Source organism: Lagenorhynchus albirostris, chromosome 15 (assembly GCF_949774975.1).
Source record: "Lagenorhynchus albirostris chromosome 15, mLagAlb1.1, whole genome shotgun sequence".
Classification (NCBI taxonomy): Eukaryota; Metazoa; Chordata; class Mammalia; order Artiodactyla; family Delphinidae; genus Lagenorhynchus; species Lagenorhynchus albirostris.
The window spans coordinates 37,796,923-37,815,510 of NC_083109.1; the positions used below are offsets into that span (position 1 = coordinate 37,796,923).

Genomic DNA, 18,588 nt, shown 5'->3' on the forward strand with positions numbered 1-18,588 from the left:
GAGGGTATCAGATTATCTCAAAAATACTTTCTCACACTGAATTTCTATCAGAGAAAGCAGATGAAAATATAGCTAAATAAAAACCACAAAATGATTTTGCACAAAAGAGCATTTTACTCACAGCTTTAAAAATTGTGATTGAAAAAAAAAATTTCAGGGGAGAGTTATAGTTTAATCTTAGGAAAGATAAATAGAAATTATAAGGAAACATTTCAGTCCTTAAGTTTTTAGACTAGAAGAAATAAACAACAATTTGACTGTGCACTAACTTCTGTACCCTGATGACAGAATTATTTAGCTTCCTTGAGGAAACTTCTGTGTAAGTTTAAAACAGATCATTCAAGAGAGGAACTCTTTTTTTTGTACCAAAAAAATTAAATAAGTAGTGGATGATTTTTCTAGGTTTTTCTTACTGTATCGTAGACTTTAAGAATCCATTCTTCTTATCTTATTGTATTTCCTAAACAATGCTAGTGATAAATTACATGGAAGCCATTAACAAGAGATTCCTGTAGCACTAGGCAAATTTCCTTGAGTGGGAAGAGGTCATTTCCATATTTTGCATTTCCCACAGTGTTCTGAACTTAGTTTTTTACTTAATAACTGCTTACCAAAATTGTACATGTTCATTGTAGAAAAGATTTTAGAAACTAAAAATTACCCACAACTCCCAACCCAAAGATAACCTCTGTTAATGATCTAGTCTGTACTCCTCTGTAGTTCATACTTGATAACTAAGTTTGGTCTGTATTTATTTTAACTAGGACCCACTCATTTGTGAATTGTCTGTTTATGTCAGTTTTTTTATTGGTATTTTTGTATTTCACAAACTCCTTACTATATAAAAACTTCTTACGTAGTAAGGAAAATAACTTTCAGTGAGTTTATCATTTACTTTTCAATTATGTGACGTTTTTGCTGTGTGGTAGGTGTCTGTGTCCTCAGCCAGGCCTGTAGTTGGGCTGGATAAGGATGGGAACTATAGCGGCATCCATCACCTGCCTGCCCTTCCCTTGTGTGGACTGGCAGGTGGATGATGCTAACGAAAATACTTCAGGGCAGGAGCCTCGGGCGATGAAGATGCTCTTGGTTGGTCTGGCCTGTCTAGAATAGTTTTTCTAGACAATGACAGAGATCATAAGAAAATTTTTTCTCAGGGGCAATCATTTTCTTTTAAGATCAACTATCCTTTGCTTGTATGTTACAGTAAACTGAGGTTTTGTTCTCCCTTCCTAATAATAAAATTCTCCCAAACGATTAGCCAGCAGTACTTGTGAACAAGATGTCTCCTGGCCCCCATCTCCAGCCCTCCAAAGGAACCTGCCCTTTGCTGAGTTAGAACAGGTAGAATAGATAAGTTAGGGTAGGGCGTATCTCAGTTAGAATAGTTAGATAGGGTAAGTTAGAATAGGATGTATCTGGGGCCTCTAATCCTTTGTGCCTTTTCCCCATAATGTACCTTTCCTGTGAGAGGCCTATAATCTCCCTTTGATGACTACTTAGATAATTGATTGAATTAAGCAAAACATGGCAGGGAATAGAAAAGTGAAAAAGGAATCAAGTGAAATTATAAGACTTGACTTTGACCACTTTCTCTCCCCTCACTCACTTGATGACCTTGGACAAGTCATTTGGCTTCTTGGAGCATCCATCCCCAGACTTATTAAGCAGAAGTAAAAGTGATGCCTGCCATGCAAGCCTTCCCAAGGATCAAGTGAGATGATCAATACAAAAATGTAAACTCTAAAGGGCCAATGCAATATTAATTGTTATTATCACCATCATTCCCATTCTTCCCCAAAGAGGAGTTAATTTAAATGCCATTAACACCAGAGTAGCAGATAGCTAAACACCTTACCCCCGTGCCAGAAATGAGAAAAATACTTGCACATGTGATTTTCTCAAGAAGCTCAGCACTCTCATTTTTCATCTCCATTTGCCAACCCAGCTTCATTTTGCAACTATGAAAACTGAAGTACCAAAGAGTTAAGTGACAAAGCCCCATTTTGGCAGCAAGTCGGTGACGGACAAAGGGGTACAACAAGAGCGTAAACTCAAGACCTCCTGCGGGAGCTCTGTTAACCACCATCCAGGGGAGGAGGAGGTAGAGTAGAGACCACCGGTTAAAACGCCTTTCATTTCCAGTAGCTGCCGGTATACTCCCAGTGAGACATTGCTTTGGAGGAAGGACCCAGTCACTGCTCTGAGGTACAGAGGAGCTGGGAACCAGCAGATCTCTCAGGCCAACTTCCTAAAAGCCACACGGCCATGAGAACACCCACGGCGATAGCACAGACGGAGTCGACGTGCAAGGGGATTATGTTGGGAAAGTTCACTAGTACACAGATGATTTAGAATTCGGTGCTCATTTTCCCAAGGAAGCAATGCCATAAATGGGGCGAGGTTCCCAGACGAGTCCACAGAAGTCTGTCACTATCATGAGATTGGAGACTTGGAAAGGGGGTCTCCCTGTCTGTGTCTGAGGGAGATGGGAAGAGCTGTTCCTTCTGCATCCCTGGGCAGAGGGCCAGTTCTGAGCAGAATTGTGAAATCAGACAGTCATCTGTGGTGTCTTTGCTCTGACTCTCACGCCTCTTCCCACCGGCAACCAGGGCCACAGTGGGCCCTCCCTGGCCAGTCCTGCCACCTGCCTGGCTGCCCTGCACATTTACCCACCTCTCTCCTCTCCCATCCTGTCCAGACCCACAAGCTCGGCCATGGGAGATGTCAGGGAAAAGATCACCACCACGAACGATGGGCTGGCAACCTTCCTGTGGGTGTTGGCGTTTTTCAACCACAGGCCTCTGAGGGAAGGTATTTTTGAATAAGGAGACCTCCAAGGGTTGGGGTAGTTCTGCCTGGGGTAATTGCCATTAAGTTTCTCTCTCTTTTTCACAGCTATTTCCCTTCAACTTTTAAACTGGGCATTATTAACCTATGATTCATGAATTATCTGAAATTTTTTTAAAGAGTGGTATGTATTTTTATGTTTTTCTGGCCAGAGTGAATTAGCTCTCTTCAATTCTCAGAGTGGTCAGTGAGTGCTCTCCCTTCTTAAGAAGCACTGGTCCCAAACCTACAAATTCTTTCAAGCACCCAAGTTTTCTCACAGTTGTGTGGCACCAGCGACTCAACTGTGGGGCCCAAGGCTGTTTAGGATTTATTTTTAGGTTCTCGAGGGTTAGGTAAGTGTACACTGGAAAATCCCTATGAAATGTGTACTTCCTGCAAGATCACTTCCTTGATTTTTTTTTTTTCACTGATTTCATTTTCAGGTTAACATTCTTTTCAACTATTTTATTGGTACTTCCCTAGATCTGCACAAGATAGTTTCACAGTCATCAATTCAGAAGGAATGAAAACTTAAAAAAAAATTATTTTTAAAAAACACACTAGGGGGGCTTCCGTGGTGGCGCAGTGGTTGAGAGTCCGCCTGCCGATGCAGGGAACACGGGTGAGTGTCCCGGTCCAGGAAGATCCCACATGCCGCGGAGCGTCTGGGCCCGTGGGCCATGGCCACTGAGCCTGCACGTCCGGAGCCTGTGCTCCGCAATGGGAGAGGCCACAACAGTGAGAGGCCCGCATACCACAAAAAACCAAAACAAAACACTAGGGTATCTTAGGGTATCTGCTGCTAACCCAAGTGGCAGCATCATCAGCAAGGCTGTGCTCCTCTTCCCCTTAGAGACTTGTCCTTTCGTGGGAGGGCAGGGAGATGGAGGGCCTGTGGGCCAGAGGACCCTAGTGAAGCGCAAAGCTTGTCCCTTGGGAATTGGGCAGATGGCATGGCCTCTTGGGTGTCACTTTCCTCATCTCTGTGATAGGGGAGGTCATGTCTGCCTGGTGGGTGTCTCATGAGGACTGGTCCCTATACCGAGTGCTTTGTCTGCGGCATCTCAGTACAGACGTCCTCCATCGTTATCACCTGCAGAGAAAACGCCTTCAGGCCACGGTGGGATTCTTGAGATACCACTTTCCTTTTCATGTACCTCTTTTTGCTTTGGTTCCTTTGAGCCAATGCACACATGTATGTTGCTATACTTTCTTTTAATTGTTCGTGACTACTCTGACCCATCTGTTTTGTCCTTTTCACTTCCTTCACTTATTAAATATCAAATAATTTAAGAAAATCTTAAAAGTCAAATTTGGGAAAGAGAGACCTCTTCATTTTAAGACGTGTGGTTTCTGCATGACCAGGTTGCGTCACCATCTAAGACTGTAGTCACTGTCGTATTTCAGGCTCTACTTGGGCTGCTTTTCTGTGAGCAGCTCCTTTTGTGTCAGGTCACATTTCACCATGCTGACACTCCTGGAAGTCATCAGGCATCACACTGAACTAGGAGGAAAACTTTTCTTTCTGCCTTATTATTACAAGGTCATGAAGAACTGAAAGTAGTTCCAGTTTTTTACTTTAATATTAGTATTTGCCCCTCCCCCAAATAAGCTGATAATATATTACCTTTGTGCTGCTTTTATTGTTTGCAAAAGGCTTTTAGTTTTACCGAGTGTTGTCACATACAATAACTTGTTAAGTGCAACAAACCTGAGAAGAGATGGTGTCAGTCTTGAACCTTTTAGTTTTCAAGGGACAGGAAGGCCAGCTCTAAATGGCTTAGGAAGAAAAGGGAGGTTTTTGGCTCATGTGCCTCAAAAGCCCAGAGATCAGAGGACAGAGACTTCCATCAGGACTGTTTCTCACCATCTGTTGGCATTGCCTTCCACTGTTTGGCTTCATGGTCAGCCTCCATGTGGTGGTTGGTCCTGGTGGCTGCAGGTTCATGGGAAAAGAGAGCAGGCCCCTTCCTGGGCCACTGTAGCCCATGCATCTCTATGAGACTCATGAATTCTGAACTCCGATTCGCCTGGCCTGGGTCACAGGCCCACTTCTGGAGTCAGGCTTGGAGATGAGTCCTCCTGAAAGGCATGGACTTTGGATGTACAGTGGGGACATGACTCCCTAAAAGAAAATCTGTGTATTGTTTCCAGGAGATGGGTGAGGGCCCACTATATAGCTATTATCACCTCCCCCCCTGTTTTTAAAAATAGATGAGGAAACTGATGTTCAGAGAAGATAAAGGGCTTGTCTAGATGCCACAGTGAGATAATGACCTAGGGAAGCTGGACCCACGGACTTTGGGCTCAGTGTTCTGTACTCTTCCTCCATCTCCATCTCTAACCAAGATGGCAAATTGACCCCCTGGGCACAGTGGAGAGAGTGCTGCACCAGGACCAGGCCTTCTCGACTCAATCCTGCCCCCAGCTAAATGTGTGGCCTTAGACACTTAATCTCCTGGGTCTCATTCTGTCAAATAGGGACACTACCTGTCTGCCAAATACTCAGTGCGGCCCCAGTGAGATGTGGGGAAAGAATTTAATCATGTAAGTTTCCTACAGATGCAAAGCATCCTTAACCTTCTTATAAACCCATGTGGTCTGCGCAGGTGTCAGATTTTCTTTCACAACCATGTCAAGAAAACGTGCTCAATGCTTTCCAGTTTCCAAAGTGTGTTTCATACCTCTTGCTGCATTTAACTTCCCCAAACAATCATGAACCAACTATGAGGGGCTTAAGGAACTGGCTCTGGGACAAGCCACCAAGTGGTGCTATTCCTTGGCCTCTGTCCCCTCACCTCTGTGCTCCACCTTGCATCCCAGGAGCGCTAACCTGATGTGATCAGTTCTGGGTGTGTCGTTCTGAGCAGATGTGATCACAAGGAATTCAGATACAGTCACATTATGAATGTGATTTAACGGCTATGTATTCTAATATTCTATGGATTACTTTTAAAATATCCTAGTTGGGTTATTAGCTGTTTTCATTTGGAGTAAACAAAACAGAATCAGAAGAAACTCATGTATATAACCATGAGAAAATAGATCCAACTCTCAAAAGATAAAGACTGAGAGTACCATGTTACTGCATTAAGTGCTTCTGTGAGAAAAATCTTAACAGCACTGAGGATCTTTTTTTTTCCCCTTCTCCCGTTACTGCCTTCATATCTGGCAGAATGTTCTACAATCCTGGAAACAAGAGTTTGGCGGGATAACTTCTGCCATACCTTCCACCCAGGGCTGTAAGGGGGGCCAGTGCACCAGGCTGCGGCAGGCAGTAGCTGGCCTGAGCTGTGACACTGGTGCCCACACAGGGTCAGCTGACATCATGGCCCCCAGGATCTATCCACCCTGGACTGATACTGATATCCTGGGGGCCTGCAGCCAGGTGCCAGGGGACTGGCAGCAACATGTTCCCAAGAAGCCATGCTGTCCGATGAGCAGTGGGATTGCATTCGTGCTGCTTGTCCACGAATGCGGTGCGGTAATAAGAAAACTCCCTGCCTCCCCAAGTTGTTTTGAGGGTGTCATTGGTGAATACATGCAAAGCTTCTGAAACAGTGCCTGGAACTCAGTTGCAGGTTGACACATGGTGGCTGATCACATCCCACCAAATATGCCTGTTGCAGAGTCATCCCAGACTCACCCTCCATTACCCACCATGCCCAGTCCAGCTACCACCCAGTTTCTCTGCTCCCCCTTTACTGCAGAACTCTCCAAAAGCATTGTCCTCACCCATGCTGGCCAGTACTGTGGCCACTGGCCACATCTAGTTATTAAGCATTTGAAGTGTGGCCGGTCAGAAATGATATACTAGAAGTGTAGAATCCACCCCAGACTTCAAAGGTAGTACGAAAATATAAACTCTCTCAATAATTGTATATGGATCACACGTTGTAAAGGTAACATTTGGAGTTGAATAATGCATTATTGAAGTCTAATGTCACCAGTTCCCTATTACTTTTTCATGGGTCCCTGGAAGATTTAAGTCACCTGTACAGCACAGGTCATATCTCCACTGGAGAGTGCTGGTCTCCACTCTGCCTCCACTTCACTCTTGGACACATTCCAGGTATGCTTGGGTCCCAGCGCTTCACCAAAAATAGCTTTCGTCAAGTCACCTTCCACTGGTCAGTTTTCACGCCTGAAGGCTCAGCAGCTTTTGACACGGTTGTCACTTTTAACGAAGCCATTTCTCCTCTTGCCTCCAGGGACACCATGTTATGTTGACTCTTCTCTTTCCTCATTAACGATTCCCTTTTAGTCTTCCTTCCTGAATCCTCGTCTTCTCAACTTCTTTTTTCTCATCCAAACGCACTCCCACTGGAGCTCGTCCAGACAGATGCCTTTAAATACCGTCTCTGTGGACTTCCCAGCTTTGTGTCTGCAGACAGAACTCTTCCTAGAAGCTGTAGCTTAGCCACCTGCTCAGCATCTCCATTCTTCATCCAGGACAGCTCTTAAAGCTTACATACCTAAAATGCATTTCTCGGTTTAACTTCCCCAAGGCCGCCCCCCCCAGTACTTCCTGTATTGGTAAAGGGTGACTTCCTTCGTCCAGTTGTTTAAAGCACGGATCATGGAGTTATCCTCGACTTTTTTCTTCCGCTCACTCTCTATATCCAAGCCATCAGCTTATTCTGTTGGGTCTCCCTTCAAATTGTATTTCCAGTCAAACTACTTCTCACCACCACCTGCCTCCTCCAAGACCCACCATCCTTGAATGAACCATTGCAGTATCCTCATCACTGGTCTCCCTGCTTCCACCCTTGTCCCTCTGTTATACCCAAGGTGATCCATTTAAAATACCAAGTCACTTTTCTTCTTGGAACCTTCCAATGGCCTTACCATCATCAACACACACACACACACACACACACACACACACACGCACCTCTTACCTGCTCCCTGACCCCTCCCCAGGTTTGAAATGCTCTTCTCAGGTGCTTGTGCGGCCCATCCTCCACTCAGGTCTGTGGGGAGAGCTTACCTTGTTACCTCCCATAGCCTTCCCTGACCACTGTATGTAAAACTGCACCCCAGCAACCCTTTAGAGGTTCATTTCTCCTCATAACATCATCACCACCTGACATTGTATGGTTTTTTGTTTGCTGTCTTCCCCACTGGGATGGAGACTCCATGAGAGGAAGAACATTTTCTGAGGGTCCATGTCCGTCTCTGCAAGGACCTCAGACAATGCTTGGTGCAGAGTTCAGTGGTGCCTGATTGGATGACTCTGCTTGGTTTTCAATTCCATGCCCCTAAGAACAGAAGTTTATTAACTCTGCCAGGTATCAGAATCACTGGGGAACTTGCTAAAATGTGCGTGCCCTGATCCCGCCACCCTCTCAGCCCCGAAACCCAAATGCAGTAGATTCTGGGGTAGAATCCTGGACATTTTTGAACAAGCTCCCCAGGTGATTTTTTTTTTCTTTTTTCTTTTTTTTGCGGTACGCAGGCCTCTCTCACTGTTGTGGCCTCTCCCATCGCGGAGCACAGGCTCCGGACGCGCAGGCCCAGTGGCCATGGCTCACGGGCCCAGCCGCTCCGCGGCATGTGGGATCTTCCCGGACCGGGGCACGAACCCGCGTCCCCTGCATCGGCAGGCGGACTCTCAACCGCTGCGCCACCAGGGAAGCCCTGCCCAGGTGATTGTGATGCTGCATACCTGGGCCGCTCTCTGCCCGGTGCTGCCTTGGCGTGCCAGTTTACATCTGCGTGCCTGCTGCTCTGCTCTCTTGAGCTTTGTTTCATGCTCATCAGTAGTCCTTGAATCACCTGGGAGCCTAAATGTAGATCTCCTAGCCCCACCCCAGATCTTGTGACTCAGAACTTCCAGGGATGGGTCCCAAGAATCAATATTTTTGAAAAGCTCCCTCTGTGCCTCTGATAACAGCTAATCTTCCCCCTAGCCTTTGGGAGGCCTGGGTATGTTTTATGGACTCCTTGAGGAGGATAGAAACTTAAGAGCGGGTATTTTTAATGTCTTTTTTAGGCCACCTTCACTCCCCATCCCTCATTAATCCAACAGTGTTCTGTTCAGAAGTAGTACTCAGTAAGTCACTGTGGAGTGAATGAATCCTTGATTTATCCACAATTGCAACTTCCTTTGTAACTTGAACATCCACTAGTATTTCTAACTACATTTCAACCCAGCTCATTCTGGTGGGTATTCTCTTTGTAGTCCTTTCTGTCCAGGAATTTAAAATATGTTTCCCAGGTCAGACCAGACAGCATTGGGGGTAATACCCACCCCCATCACACTTAGACACTCACCTGCTCTGCCTCCCCATTGGACCTGTGCTGGGGCGCATGGGCTTTGGCCGTCCTTGACGTACGGTGCATCCACTGGTTTCCAGAGCATCCCCAGGAATGGAGGCGGGCCTGACCCTTTGCTCTGGGTGCCTGCCTGGGCTGCTCAAGCTGCTGAGGAGGGTATGTCCCTAATTAGACTTCTGGGGCCGGTGGCTTTGCTCCACTTCGGTTTGGTTGCTCCCTGGAACCGTATATAGACACACCTTTACAGGTGGACGTTTTTATTTTATTTTATTTTTAATTTATTTATTTCATTTATTTATTTTTTGCTGTGTTGGGTCTTCGTTGCTGCATGCAGGCTTTCTCTAGTTGCGGCGAGCGGAGGCTACGCTTCGTTGTGGTGCGCGGACTTCTCATTGCAGTGGCTTCTCTTGTGGAGCACGGGCTCTAGGCGTGCGGGCTTCAGTATTTGTGGCTCACGGGCTCTAGAGCGCAGGCTCAGTAGTTGTGGTGCCCGGGCTTAGTTGCTTCACGGCATGTGGGATCTTCCCGGGTCAGGGATCAAACCCGTGTCCCCTACATTGGCAGGTGGATTCTTAACCACTGTGCCACCAGGGAAGTCCCTACAGGTGGCCATTTTTAAAACCAAAATCCTCAAAGTATTACCAAAGGTAAATAAATAAATGGGGGGAGAGGTGGCCAGGGAAAGATAGTTGCAGCATTTTCTTCCTTAGCTAGACTCAGAGCTAGCGTCCAGGTTGTGAAGAATCATTGATGACTGATGCTGACCCATAGCAATCCTCTTGGTTAACCTGTTTCTTAAATCCTGAGTCCCCGTGCAGTGCTCACTCTGGACTTTGGATGGCCTGCCCGTAGCCTTCTTGAATATGTTGAGTTTGTCTGTACTCTTTGCAGAAGATGTCAGGGTCGTTAGTCACACAGAATCTGAAAAGCAGCAGTGTCATCCGGGTAAGCCCTGGAGGCACTTGCCACCTCAGCCTTAAGACTTTTGCTTCTGTATAAGCCACGGTTGCATTTTGATGCCAGATGTGAGAAGCCATTAGTAATCAGGACAAGTCCCTTGGGAAGTCCTGCTCCGAGGTGGTAGCTGCTTCCTCTGGAATCCTTGTTTGGGGGGCACCGGAGGCTGCGGTTTAGTGACAGAGGGGAGTGAATTAACCCTAAAATGTAAGAGTGAGAGATTTCTAATGAGATCTGACAGTTCAAGGGCTGAAGGAGTCTAATCTCTTTTCTCCCCTGCCCACCCAGTCTTCATACAAATGTAAATATGCCTCCTTCAACAAATTGCCAAATGTGGTTTTAATTTGGAAGCGGGAGACCCTGCCTCACCTTTTTCTTTGTTCTTTTTCTTTTCTTTCCTTCTTTCTTTTTTTTTTTTAAACACGAAGTCACAGGTTTTGTACGTTTTGAGCTGGACATTTCCTTCTGTCACACTGTCACTCTTTCTGTTGTTGTGTTCTTCCAAGGACATTTCCCCCATTGTTTGTTGTCAGAGGACTTCGGGAGGAGAGTCGATTGTCCTGTGTTTTTTAGAGATGTTTTTTGAAGTTCCCATAGGAAATGCAGAGTGCTCTCTAAGCTTAAAAAATATATAAATAAATAAATAAAGGCAGCGGTTGAATCGAATATGAGATGCAAAGAGTGTCACTATCACAGCATCATATGTTATGTGGTCTGTGCAGTATCCATTGTTGTTATTTATGACCCTGTCTGCCTCCATTGTGGACTTCTTCCAGCCTTGGGGAATTTACATCATTCCTAATAGCAAAAGGCTTTCTGGTTCCCACAGAGTTGTTCAAAGCCTGACTCATGCTCCTTATGTTAATTGTTCAGCTCTGAAAATACAGCACTTACAGGGTGTGGTTGTAAGGGGGAGATCTACTGTACTTATAGGGCATGTTTAGAAGTGTTTCACACATAAATCTCAATCTCTCTCTCTGTCATTTAACTTTTAAACTAGTCCTTTTTAGTCATCTAGTAAGTCTTAGGGAAAAGAAAAGGGACAAGCATCAAAATGCAGTATAATCCAATAAAACCTATTGTATTCTATTCACTGACTCTTCAAACTGACTTGGGTCATAACTGGACATGACTCTGAGTGACATTGGTCCAGGTCTGAACCATAGGCAGAGTTAGTGAGAGCTAAAGGCTGGTACTTAGTGGCGCAGGGCAGTGATTGTACGAAGCTCATGGCATCGCTCTGTGGGACACCCGGGCATCACACAGCTGGCTGCCGCCTACCAGGCTCTCTGGGGCTGTCATTCTTAATTCCAGTGTAGGTCTAAAGCTAGGACCTACTGGTACCTTACCAACACCATTCCTTGTAGCAGCAACATTTTACTGTGGAATTGGCTGGAGAAGGTACTTAGAAATGTACCAGAAAATAAAAGAAGTTAACACCTTTTCTGAATGATCTACATGCTAACAAAAAGGAAACAACTTTCCAAAAGTAAGAAATGGGTCAATGTTGGTGATGGTTGGGAGGTTTTTACGTTTTATAATTGCTTCCTTATGAAGCTTCCATGGGAATATATAAGGATAGATAGATAGATTACCTAAGAATTATCTAAAACCATGTTAGTGCTGTCAGTTTAAGGAAAAAAAAAACCTCCCAGTTTTTTAGTAACCAAGATTACAAACTCCAGTTTTCAAAGTACCCGTATTGAAAGGCTTAACTCTTGACACTGTCTTGAGTATTGCAAAAGCCATATTTTGCATTTTTGTCAATAGAGAAAATGTAAGAATTCTGAGGCTAGTCAGGGTACAGACCACTGTGCCACCAGGTCTCTCCGGAAGGTCAGGCCCACAGTCACACGGCTGCCTGGCTACTGACCCTGGGGCGTCGTCACAGGGCCACAGAGATATCAGATAGTGGACGAGAGTTCCCAGATGTCTTGGAATCACCATCTTGCACGTTTGTGGTGCACGTTCATGTATGAAACATGTGCTGGGAAGCCAAGGGAAGTGACAATTTACCCAAAATTTCTAAACTAAATACATTAGAAAAGCTTAACATGACGTAGTTACATCCAGTCCTCACCAAATGAAATCTGCTCACCGGGGCATTTGGAGTGGAACTGTTTTTCCTCCTGTTCAGCTAATAGATTTCTGGTTGAACTTTTGTTATCTTTTGGAATAGCCGGGAAGAGCTCTCCAAGGAGCGTCGGAGGATCGTGCTGCATGCATGGAGAGGCCGCTTCTTCCTGGCACAGAGCTCAGGAGAAACGCTCTGCAAGACCTGTAGGTCCCATGAGTTTCCTTTTCCTCCCTCTGGACTGTCTGTATGGGTTGGCACATAACACGAGGTCTAGAATTCAGCAGGAGTGCTCGGACCCTAATCACAGAAGCCCCTCTGGCGCTGACCCTACTCTAAGTCACAGACTGGCTTTTCCTCCTTCCAAACTCTTTTTCTCTCACTTTCTGGACAGTGGGGAGCAAGGCCTTGCTTCACAGGTGTGTTGCAGAGTAATTAATGACAAGCGCCTTGAAGATGAAAAGCACCTGTTGAGGGTATTTCGTACAACTTTCCGAGCAACCCCAGACAGATCTAAAAAAATACACTCCTTTCCTAAGGTGCCTGTTCTGACCCTCGTGTCACTGTGATAATCCTCGGGCCCCTCAAAGCAACAGTAAGAACACAGACATACGTATTGGTTCCCAGACTAAAGCTTAGGCTAAAGAAATATTTTAGTCTCAATATTTCGGGTTTGGTGGTTTAAGAAACTCCTTGCCATTCACAAGGCTCCAGTCTCTGAATTCTCCCTGGGCAGCTTCTATCCTGCTCCTCCAAGTGAATTTCACACTTACTTAGAGTGCAGTTTACATTATCAGTTGTATGTGTGTTGTAGAAAGGGAGTTTGTGTATGTACAAGCATGTTCTTACTCACACACACACACACACACACACACACACAGAGCCTGTGCTTGGATGTATTTGAGCATTTACTTCTGGGAAAAAATCAATGTATTAAATGTAGGCAATATTGACCTTTAACATATGAAATGAATGCCTCTCAGCCTTAGTTAAAATATGAACTCCATCATAACTCCATTGATAACCCAGTGATCAATAAATAAAGTGTGTCCTCGTGTACTGGAAAATGTGATGGCTCTTGCTTGATCTGGTCTGCATGTAAATATACACTTGGGGATTTTCCTAGATTGGCCGAGGGGTGAGGAGAAGGGAGAGTAGCACATGCGTCGTGCTTCAAGTGTAAGAAGTGTGACAAGGGGGACCTGGAGGAAACCTGGCCATTACAGCTTTACAAAACAAAAAAATCTTTCTTTGTTTTAGTGTGAACAGAACTGAAACAAAAAGGAGCATCGTGAGCAAATCACGGAGCAGCAGGAACAGTGTGGGAACATCCAGTGACTCAGTGATTGCGGAGGTAGCACGGAAGAGGGGGGACAGCCAGGCCCCATCCGGTCCCCCGTCCAAGGGACAGGCGAAGGCTTACATAAAGGCAGCTGAGAGCCACCGGGGGCTTCCTGTTCCAAAGCTGGAGAAAGTTCATCAGCCCCCGCCAGAAGGCACCAGCAGCCAGCAGAAACCTCATCCTGGGACGCGGTTAGAGACGGGGCTTCTTCGCGGGAGCCCTGTCTGTAGCTGTGAGTCAGCATTCCCGGGTCCAAAACAAAGTCCACGAGGGGCCAGAGCACAACAGAAACGCAGGAACCGCGGCTCTGTAGAAGACGCCGACCACCGCAAGAGAGCTTCTCTTGGAAGTGATCGATTAGTCCCGAGGGAAATAATAGTGGAAAAAAAGCAAAGCTGTCAAGGTTTTGCCAACTTCAGAGCTGTCAGATCCGGGGTTACTTTTGAAACGAGATTTGGCAGAAACCGCATCTAATGAAGAGTTGCATGCTTTGGAAAATCTCTCCTCTAGACATCTTATGAAAAATAAGCCAGGGCAGGCACGGCAAACTGGCTCAGCCACAAACACTGAAAGATTAGCTACGACTCAGGGCAGCCCAAGCAAGAAAAGAAAGAAGTACGAAAGAGGCCACTAACTTACGGAAGAAGATTGCAAACTCGTAGTTGAGGATGTAGTGGCCAAGCCTGTGACAAACGAGCAGTGTGTCTCGATGCCGTGATTTTAAAGGAATTCGAATGATTGTTTCAAATACAAAATATATACCTGCGTTGGGGTCAGCTTTCAAAGCAGCGGCCTCCAGGAGCCTACGTGCTTTTTCTGACAGCATTGCTACTTTCTCATTCACACTTTATAACCGTCTTCAGAAATTTACTTTAACGATAAATAGCCACTCGCTTTGTTGGCAGTGACAGTGTCCATGAAGGAACCGCATGAAGAAACCAATCTTGTGCTTCCTTGTCACATCCATGTACGGACCACACGACGGGCCACGATGCTGCTGGTCAGTTCTCCTGCCCTTCAGCCTGAGGAGGGCAGCCAGCACTGGAGGAACAGGCTAGCGGTTCACACTGTCTGCCTGTGGCACCAGCATCATGATCTGAATCTGTGGAAGAAATGCAGAGCCTGGGTCCCACCCAGACCTACAGAATGAGAAACTCGGGGGGATTCTGAAACCTGCCCAGGTTCGAGAACCACCGGGCTAATTGGAGACTCCCTAGTGTTGATTCCCTCCAGCCTGGCAATTGTGGCCTCCAGCGCATCGGCAGGGGCCCACGTGTGGACAGGCACCCGTCATGCCCCCTCCAACCTGTAAAGCACCTGGGTTCAGTGTATGAGTCACTTTGTTCCCAGGTTCTTAAGCAGGGCGGCCACAGAGCCCAGGGAGCTGTGACTTTATCCTAAGAGTTGCAGGACATTTACATATAATTCAGCCCAACATTAGGGGAAGATGTGGGAGAAGCTTGTTCTTGCTTGTAGCTCAGGCATGTCCCTGCCCTTGCCGCCACCTCTAAGATTCTGGTTTAAGTTCAGGACGGACAAGAACCCAAGTGGAACTCAGTGGCCAGAGTTTGTGGTTTTCCACTTGGAAGGCTTCACAGGCAGTTTAAATTTCAAACCAGGAGCCTTCCATCTGCAGTATCACCCACTGTTGTCTCCAGTGGGCTTGCTGAAATGTCACATAGTGAATCATAGCAATGACTTATTTTGGATGGACACCTACAGTAGATTTTCTTAACCCAGTTTCATTCTAAAATAAGGAAGAAACCATATGCAGAGGCCACCCATCAAATGTATCTTTTTTCCTGCTCAACATTGGGTGGTCCTTTGAAGTAGTACCTCCCTAGTAACAAGGAAAATCAAGTATATTCCCCAAAGTGTAGGAGTTAGCAAAAAATAACCCAGAAAAAGCCCAACAATATAAAAGAATATGGAAGTAGACACAGTGTAAGTTCATGCTTAAAATTAATTAGTGGTTTCTCCCAGCTCATTGTGTCCTTCCCCACTCTCCTTTCCCCTCTTAGATTGCAGGGCAAGGCTCATTAAGAGGCAACCATATTTCATGGCATCATTTTGTGTCATGAAGCTAAGTCTTGCTTGCCATACCTGGCCGTGGATACAGGTGCTAGCCCTTTGATGTTCCAGACTCTTCTGGTAGCCTGTTCCCTTCCTATGGTCCCAGCCTCACCACCCCCACCAGGAACATGGCCCCGCCCACTGATACCCCTTCCTCTTCCCACTTAGCTTTTTTCCTGCCCCAGGTGATTCCAGTCATAGGATTCTATAGGAAAGGGAGCCCAACAGAATACCAACCACAGTGGAGCAGATTCTGCTCCTCCAGTAGGGGCAGACTACACAGGGTGGAAACCTCCTGAGAAGGTGGTAGAACATGGCCCATCCTGGGCCCCTCTCTCAGAGCGATGCGTATTCTCGGTGTGCTCTTCACTAAAGACAGGACCACAGTGTGTCACTGAATCTTCTTAAACAATTATTGGAACAGTTTAAGCAGAGAGGGCACAAATAATAACCCAGGGAATAGGCCAAGAAACAATGAGCTCCCTGGAAGAGTCTGGAATTAAAAAGAGCCATTCCAATAGCTGCTGCCTACCCCAGAACTAGGAGATATTTGAACTGGAGGCACCAGAGAAAGTTTTTATCGAGTTTTTATTTCATTAGTTAACCTAGGCCTGGTGGTTAAAGCCAATACTTAGACGCTTAGTGATCGTCCTTCAAGAAAAGACTTGTTTTAGAGTTTGGTATATTTGTGGAAATAACAATGACTGTGATCTAGAGGGAAAATAGCACCCTTGGCTGTAGATAGATAGGGTCTTTCTCACAGCCATCATGTACGTGGGATTTTTATCAGGATTAACAGAGGGAACAGCTCTCTGCTTCCGCAATAGGGCATGTGTTTGAGGAATTTTACCTTTAAGCATTTTCCTTCCACATGTCTGAAACACCCCTGGATCTCTTGTTACTTGAGTGGTTCTTTGATTCTTTGGATATTTGGAAGTATGGAGTGGAAAATGGGCTGCCAGGTTTTTTTTGTTGCTTACTAGGTGGGAAATGAAGAGTTGGTTCTCTACTGCCAGAAGTGGGTGTGTTTTGATATTCTTAATAATCTTAATAATTTCCAGCATCTGAAAATCTGAGACCCTGTCAGTATTCTTAGTTAAAAAGAATAAGTTCTTCAACCACTTACTTCATAAAGCAAATTAAATGTATAGTCAAGTTCCCGTAAGTCTAATGCTTGGAATCCAAGTCTGATGCTATGGGTCCAATTTGATTAATGTTATAACTTTGAACTCCCTAACTTTCTTGATGTCATGGCTTCTACGTCACCTCCAAGTGCTTTCAGATGACTTTTTAATAGATTGGTGGTGGGTTTTTTTTTTTTTTTTTTTTTTTAATGTTCGCAAATGTCTGAGAACAGTCAGTGTGACTTTTCTTACACATTTTTCTTTTCTTTGCCTCTGGAGGTTAACTGTCATCCAGATATGCATATAAATTGCTAAATGCAAAGGAGCAAACGTTTGGGGAGAGAGGGGTAAATGCTGCAGCTTTTGTGCTCACTTATTTTAAATGAAAAAAAATAGGAAAAATGTATTTCATTTTATAAAAAGCAAGAGTCCCGAAAACTCTCTATATTTTGATTTTTGGAGACTATAGCTTCTTTCTGAATGAGTATCTCAGGGTATATCTTGGGGACAACAATGGGATCACAGTTAATTTGTTTGCTCTCAGTGTCATGTTTGGACTTTAGCATGAATTGTTGTGCCTATCAGTGGCTTTTGATTTCAGAAAGAGCTCAGAGAGAGCAGAGCACGTAAGGGAAGGAAACCTCTGTACCCAAGAGAGTGGCCTGGGATCACGGTGTCGCCGTTCCCAGTTTCCTTGAATTCCTTCTTGGCAGGACCCACTGTAATATCTCCACGGAATTCTGGTGAGTGGCCTTCCTTTGGCTTTCCTAAGAGCCAGAACCTCTCTTTTCAGTGTGCTGTGCTATGGCTTGAGTATGGAAATCCTTTTAATTTCTTCTTTTATGAGGAAGTTTCCATGCTTGGTTTGTCAAGACAAGAGAGTTCAAACGTTGTTATTGAAACACAAATGAATTGAAACGCGTTGCAACAAGTAAGAAATCAAAGTTAAGCTGATTTCTGTTAAACAGTTTAAAGTCTTCCTTGGTATAAAATAAATTAGGCATTGTAAAATGAAGTTAATTCAGAAAATCACTCAGGGCAGAAGTCTAACCATGTATATCATTGGTGTTACAATTTATGATGTAATTAAATTCTCAGAAATCTGCAGAACTCCCTCTAATTTGGTTTCTGTGTTTACTCAACAAGACAAGGAACAAATACATGTCAACATGTAGCTTAACAGAGGGAACTTGAGTGGATGAAATTATTGCCTTTAATTGTCGGGAACTGCTCAGTACCGGGGTTGGATTTAATCACATAAGTTGTATTATGCAGCATGATATTATCTGATGATTGCTGTTACAGTTACTTATCAAAAATCTTGTTAATTAAACAAAAATCAGTGAAACCATACATTTGGTCCCCAAGCACCTGACCAGGCAACTAAAGGTATGGATTTGACAGATCCCCAGAAGAAACTTTCTTCAGTCAAGGTAGAAAGCCAAACACTGCAGGCATCACCAGGAGAGCTCCCTTCTCCCGTTAGCCTTATCCTCTCATTTGTTTTATTTAAACTGCTAAAATAGTTCAAATAGTTGTGCACGCCTAGGGGATGAAACTAGTATGTAGTGTAAATGAGCCTGTTTTATGAATAAAAAGTAGAATTGTTTTAAAAAAGTAAATTAGCATATGTCACTTTTCTTTAAAACAAGTGAATTAACCCCAAGGAATATACATTCAAAATGCCCTTTTCTGAACATGCTATCTATAACATTATGTTCTATTGGTTGGAGACTTTCTCTGCCTTGAAGCAATTCTGAAGTTTTGAAGACTGTGTTAAAATAATCAAAGGGGCTCTTCATTTGAACCACTGGCCCTAAAGATTTAGGTCTGGAACACCCTGTGCGGGATGTTGTGATTAAATTGTCCCGTAAGACTTGGGGCGGCCTCTACACTGCAGCTATGTT

The 18,588-nt window shown here is 44.9% G+C and overlaps 1 protein-coding gene across 1 annotated transcript in view; it reads left to right on the plus strand.

Annotated features, from left to right (window-relative positions):
• Window positions 1-18,303, plus strand: part of SLX4IP (SLX4 interacting protein) — a 185,316-nt gene extending 167,013 nt beyond the window's left edge. The window contains 3 exon segments of the mRNA XM_060123970.1: window positions 12,248-12,348; window positions 13,403-13,868; window positions 13,870-18,303. Coding sequence (XP_059979953.1) covers window positions 12,248-12,348; window positions 13,403-13,868; window positions 13,870-14,118 — 816 coding nt within the window. The 3' untranslated portion in view covers window positions 14,119-18,303.
• The last annotated feature ends 285 nt before the right edge of the window (window positions 18,304-18,588 follow it).